The 5,756-nt window shown below is 37.2% G+C and overlaps 2 protein-coding genes across 2 annotated transcripts; one reads left to right on the forward strand and one right to left on the reverse strand.

Annotated features, from left to right (window-relative positions):
- Positions 1-357: 357 nt before the first annotated feature.
- On the forward strand, positions 358-1,486 carry LOC123908713 (cucumber peeling cupredoxin-like). Its single transcript, XM_045959432.1, has 2 exons — positions 358-659; positions 798-1,486. Exons 1-2 carry the CDS (start codon positions 473-475, stop codon positions 1,241-1,243), a joined length of 633 nt encoding a protein of 210 aa, XP_045815388.1. The 5' UTR covers positions 358-472; the 3' UTR covers positions 1,244-1,486.
- Positions 1,487-3,516: 2,030 nt separating this feature from the next.
- LOC123910245 (DELLA protein RGA-like) lies at positions 3,517-5,510 on the reverse strand. The gene has a single exon (XM_045961333.1). It carries the CDS (start codon positions 5,125-5,127, stop codon positions 3,625-3,627), a length of 1,503 nt encoding a protein of 500 aa, XP_045817289.1. The 5' UTR covers positions 5,128-5,510; the 3' UTR covers positions 3,517-3,624.
- Positions 5,511-5,756: the final 246 nt, after the last annotated feature.

Consider the following 5,756-nt stretch of genomic DNA (forward strand, 5'->3'; position numbering starts at 1 on the left):
AGAGGACACTTGGTGACCCAATAGTAAAAGAAAAGAAAAGAAAAGTTATGTCTGCGGTCTGCCTTTCATTAAGACTTTCTTGCACCATTTAACTCACTATTTCATAGTCTTCCATTGGAATTTATAATTTGTCTAAAACAAATAATTGAACGTTACATTAGATTATAATTTATTCTTCTAGACTATTTCAATTTATTTACCGGACCCCAACATTGACTCAACCAATTTTCACAATTTAATTAAACAAAATATAACTCAGTCTATGCACCAAAAAAAATATATATAACTCAGTCTTGCTCTGACGAAGTTCCTCTTATAATCAAGTTGGGTTAATTAAGCCTCTTAATTCTCTATATATATTCAACTAATACAGAAGCTACCTTCAAATTCAATTCAAGCATTTCTAATTCTTTTCTTCTTTTCATAAACACATTTTTTTAAATATATCAAACAGGGGAAAATTGATACACACATGTCTCAATTAAAGAATATGTCAATTCTTTTAGTAATAGCTTTTGCTTCAACAATACTACAAAACACAGAAGCTGTAGATCATTTGGTTGGAGGCTCCCCCGGTTGGTTTGCTACACCACCGGGTGGCGCTAAGTTTTACTCTGACTGGGCCTCCAATACCACATTCAAAGTAAACGATGTATTAGGTGAGTTTGTGTATACGCTTTTAAATTTAACAAACTCTCAAATTTGATTCAAATCTTATGTTAAATAGATTTTTTGTGATTAATATACAATTGATTTTTTTTCAAAGCCAAATTCTAATATCTCAATTTTTATTACAGTTTTCAACTTTGCCACGGGAGCCCATACTGTTGCCGAAATTAGCAAGGCGGACTTTGACAATTGCAACGTCAATCAAAATACTCAAGCCATAACAACATCGCCCGCAAGAGTCACCCTTAACAAAACTGGGGATTTCTATTTTACATGTACTATCCAAGGCCATTGTGACAATGGTCAAAAGCTAAGCGTTAAGGTCTCCGCTTCTTCATCACCTGCTCCAGCTCAAGGTCCTTCTCCTCCTTCTCCTACTCCTCCTTCAGCTACTCCTCCTTCATCAGGAACCACTCCTACTCCTCCTTCTCCTACTCCACCTGTCAACGGAGATTCACCATCCCCGTCATCTCCAGCTCAGCCAGGCGCGACTCCCCCATCACCGGGCTCAGCCATTTCTCTCGTTGCCACTTTCTCGATTCTCATTGCTGTTGTCATAAATTTATTGTTTTAGACTTCAGCTTTTATGCAAGTGTTGCTATTGTGGTATAGTTATTTTCAGTTACATGGTTTCATCAATTTCTAGTTTGATGTTCTTTACTTTATTATTTGATATACATATTGAGTGGCTTCATTGCTATTCTTAGTTTTGTATTCATAAATTTGTTTCATTCCTAGAGACTTGATTTTTTTTGTTTTTGTTTGAATATGAATTAATAAAATATTGTCCCAGGGTACAATATATGTTTCAGTTATACCAAAGTTGTTATTTTCTTTTAAAGTTACTATAATATATGTAAGTATAACATTTTCATTTCTGTTAATAATGACTAATTTTTGTCGAAGTACATACCTATAAGATATACAAGATGAGTTATCTCCTCCAAACCAAAATATTATTTATTTTTTGCTAATTATTATCATTAATTATTATTGTTATTATTCATAAAGTCATACTAATAATAAATTAAAACGAGTGGTCAAGAAACAATTATATTGATGCTGGAATCTAGAAATTTGGTATCATGTAAGATATTATTCTTGTTCATATGTAACTAACCTTATATTATCGAAGTTTTTTTAGTTAAAAATTGAAAGTGATGAGAAAAGTGACATTCTAACTTGCCATTTCAACGACCAATATTATATGTAGCACCCTACATAAATATAATAATAATAAGAAAAAAAAAAAACAATTGAAGCTCTCTTGTACGAGAGTAGATTTCCTCCCGTCCACTTTTACTCCGGTGACATTCCAGCCATTCATTCATTTTTTCTAAATTACGGTTTGTTCTCGTATGAGAATATTAAGTGAATACAACAGGCGAGCTGCCCTCTTATTTCAAGAGCACTACCAAGTTTAAGTACACTATTTACAATATATCAATCATCCCTATCTTTTTCCTAAGTGCTTCCTTTTATAGTTCAATGTTTCTTGACCTAATGGGCTTTCGTTAGATTTGGGTGTCAAGCACAATAAGCTATGACTCAAATTTCATATGCAACTCGTCCGTACAGGACATGTGGAGTTGGCGCGCGTAGCTCACGTGGAGCTGAAGCACGCTTTGCTCACGTCATCCGTCTGCGCGAATCACGTGGAGTTGAGGCACACGTAGCTTACGTCACTGTTTCTTCGTACAAGATGCGTGGCAGGCCAAGACTAAGTTGTGATGAGCTTGATGTGTAGAAGGTGTAGCTCGTGGTTGAGATGAGCTGGGCTAACAATGGTTGTGGACGAGCTGAGATGGAGCCCGTAAATATGCCCCCATACTTTGAGGCCTTGTACAACAAGCCTAGGTGCATCTGCACAAGGCAAGCCCTGACTACTACCATTTAATTGCATTTGTGTTATTTAAACAATATACAAATATACAAAAATCATATATATTTATTTTCATCTACTACACTTTTTTACGATAAAACACTATTTCCATTTTAATTTTTATATCATCACCTTGCATTTGTTTTTGGTTTTGTAGATAGAATGGTGAACACCTATGTGCCAAAAAAATAAATAATAAAAAGAACAGATCCCTATTTTATCTAATGTTCAACAACATTGAATAATGTTTTGTTGGATTGGAGAGATCACATACCGTTGAGTTTTCTTGATTTAGTTTGAGTCAATTGATTTAGGGCCTGGTTAATGGCATAACCATCGATCTAATTTTCTGAATAGAATGTTATAGGTGTGGTGCCCGATTAAACCAGTCGACCAATCTACTCGAATTTTAAAAGATACTTCTAAGTATGATCTATCATGCATGTCTTATATACCCTCATCAACTACCGAAGAATAACCAAGTTAGAGAGATAATAATCTACCTTGCCACTTTTTAGATAGTCAAATTTCTATAATAGCTAATTTATAGTAGTTTTAAATTGTGATCAACTATGTTACTTACAACGGTAAATAAAGGTTTTAAATATCTCCATAATGGAATCACTCCATTTGTCATAGTTTCACCATTTACTACAAAAGACGACGCGGTTGTATCATACCGAAATTTTAAAACCATAAACTTACCGTAGTACAAATATAAGAAAATGCTCATGTCAATTCATGACAAGAAAAAACAACAAAAAAACTCGAGCCAACATGTTTCATGACAAGTAAAACCCTAAAATAAAGTCATATATTATAAGTAGACAAAATGATTAAGCCAACATGTTTATCAAAAGGTCATTAAGTTTTGAGGTCACTTTTCAACCTTTAACTTTGAGGTACTCCGTTCGAGACTTAACATCTAGATTAAATGATTAAGCGAAAAAATAGACTAAAAGAAGAACAAGAAAAATATACAGTATGTTATTATGTGAACTCAACTAATACAATGCATTTTCTAGGTAGTACTATTTGCTAGTTAATTAATTATTAATCAAGTTCTCCCTTCTTCAATGATCAAAACGCAGCGTTTCAGGCACAGCTTGCCAAGCCGAAGCCGCAATGAGAGGACGGCTATGCCAACCCAAAGTCAAGCTCCCTTGATTCTCTTCAACACAGTAACCCTCCGCAGAAAACAGAGTCAATAACATACTCGCTTGTTTAAAAGCATTCGAACCCAAATGTAACGGTCTGAACCCGGTTTTCCCAAGCCGTTCCCTCCACTTAATAAGCGGTTCATGTCTCTCCACTCGAGCCGGTCCCTCACAACACACCACGTTGCAAATCTCCCTCTGTAAATAAATCTCAGCCATTGCTTTATCCGGTTCAACCGGACACGCTTCCAGCGAGTCAAAAACGGTCGAGTAATAATGTAATGCCTCAGTGAACCGGTCCATAAACCCATCCTCGTTATGATTCGCTTCTTGTTCCACAACCGTCATGATTTTCGGGTTCAAACTTCGGATCCAGCCCAAAACCGTTTCAATAGCGGATGGATTATTCGGGTCGGGTTCAGATCCAAGAAGACGATGAAGCTGCATAATAGAATTAACCGCCACAGCTTCTTTAGAACTCACCTGAAGCATCCACGGCTTCACATCTTCAAGCCGCCACGCCGCGACTCCACGAAAAGCGAATCTAACGTTAACGGAGCGAGCTAGTTCGGCAAGACGGAGTCCAATTTCACGGAGGTTGTCACGGTCATCATGCGACGGCGGACCAATGCCGGTGAGGCGGAGAAACGGAGGTCCACCAGGACGAAGCGCTAAAGCTTGAATTAGCGCCGGCCATTGAAGACCATGCATGAGGTTGAAATCAATGACGTGGACACAATCGTGACCGTTGAAAGCTTCCAGTATAGCTTGATTTGCTGTGAAGTGAGCGAATTTGAGATATGGACAAGCTTCGTAGTAGTGATGGTAAAGAACATCGTTCTCGATATGGATGATATTGTTTTGACCGAAGATTCGACGGTTTAAAGCGTCGATGAAGTATCCGGCGACTTTTCCGATGCCGGAGTTGGTGTTCATGTTTGTTAACAAACCTTGCATGCCTTCGATTAACGAGCCAGCCAATTGTATGTTGCCACGTTGCAAGGAATCAGCACACGTCATCAGCATGTGAATAAGCTTTATCGCTGAGTCTTCTTCAACGGTGGTAACAACCTTTAATTGGTGGTTCTGGTGGTGGTGGTGGTGGTGGTGGTGGTGTTGATCTTGTGCGAGATCCGACAGTTGAGAGAAATCATAAGGTAAAGAATTGGTGTGGTCGAACTCCGAGAGGAGATTGTCCACCCAATTGCCAATGTCGGAGGGATCGTAGTGAATTGTATCGGAAGCGAATTGAGAAATGTCGCTTGACGATGAATTCACGATTACGTTCTCCAACCGTTCGATGTTCTGAGCTACTTGATGCAGCTCAGATGACTTAACTTTGTAACCGACGTCCGCTAGGAGGCCGTCGATTTCTTTAACTTTGGAAGGTGAAGAAACTGAATCTATTTCTATCTCCATATAGTATATGAAATTAAAATGATGATAATTCAAAATTTATCACTTAATTTTCTTAGCAAAGTTGAAGAAGTTTGATAAAACATATAAAGAAGTGAGTGAGTGTTAGGTATATGAGAGAGTGTGTAGAGTGGTAGGGTTGGGAGTGAGAAAGAAAGAAAGAAATAAAGAAAGTGATGTGTGAGGAAATTAAGGGAGAAGCTAAGTTGTAAAATGTATGACCATGATGGGTTACTAATTTGTGTTGTGTAGCTATCTGCAGTGCTAGCACATCATATTTGATTGATACTACTACTTATATAAATTTCTACTTTTTTTAAAGTTACCCTAATGTCCCGGGTAGTGTGCCTTTAATATTTAGTAGCCTAAAGATAGCAAAGCTGACCTTTGATAAATTAGATGCTGTTATTCCAATATAGGTATATTGGGTTCAACAAGCGGTTCCTCCCGATCTGGTTTTACTGTCGTAGAAAAAGCACGCGGTAGTAATAGTTTAATCGATCTTGACTATAATTTTGACCAATCATTGAAATTAGATGTTTGATAACGTAACTGAGTTGACGCTGTTACAACAGGTGTTATGTTTCTTAGTTTTTCCCAATTCTAGTACAATCATTATATCGCACAATAAT

This window comes from Trifolium pratense, linkage group LG2, assembly GCF_020283565.1.
Source record: "Trifolium pratense cultivar HEN17-A07 linkage group LG2, ARS_RC_1.1, whole genome shotgun sequence".
NCBI lineage: Eukaryota > Viridiplantae > Streptophyta > Magnoliopsida > Fabales > Fabaceae > Trifolium > Trifolium pratense.

What these genes read in the sequence shown, in the direction of transcription:
- LOC123908713 (XM_045959432.1), top strand. Translation starts at nt 473, where the DNA reads ATGTCTCAATTAAAGAATATGTCAATTCTTTTAGTAATAGCTTTTGCT. An exon ending in CAAAGTAAACGATGTATTAG is followed by an intron (nt 660 to 797) that starts GTGAGTTTGTGT and finishes TTTTTATTACAG; the next exon opens with TTTTCAACTTTGCCACGGGA.
- LOC123910245 (XM_045961333.1), bottom strand. Translation starts at nt 5,127, where the DNA reads ATGGAGATAGAAATAGATTCAGTTTCTTCACCTTCCAAAGTTAAAGAA.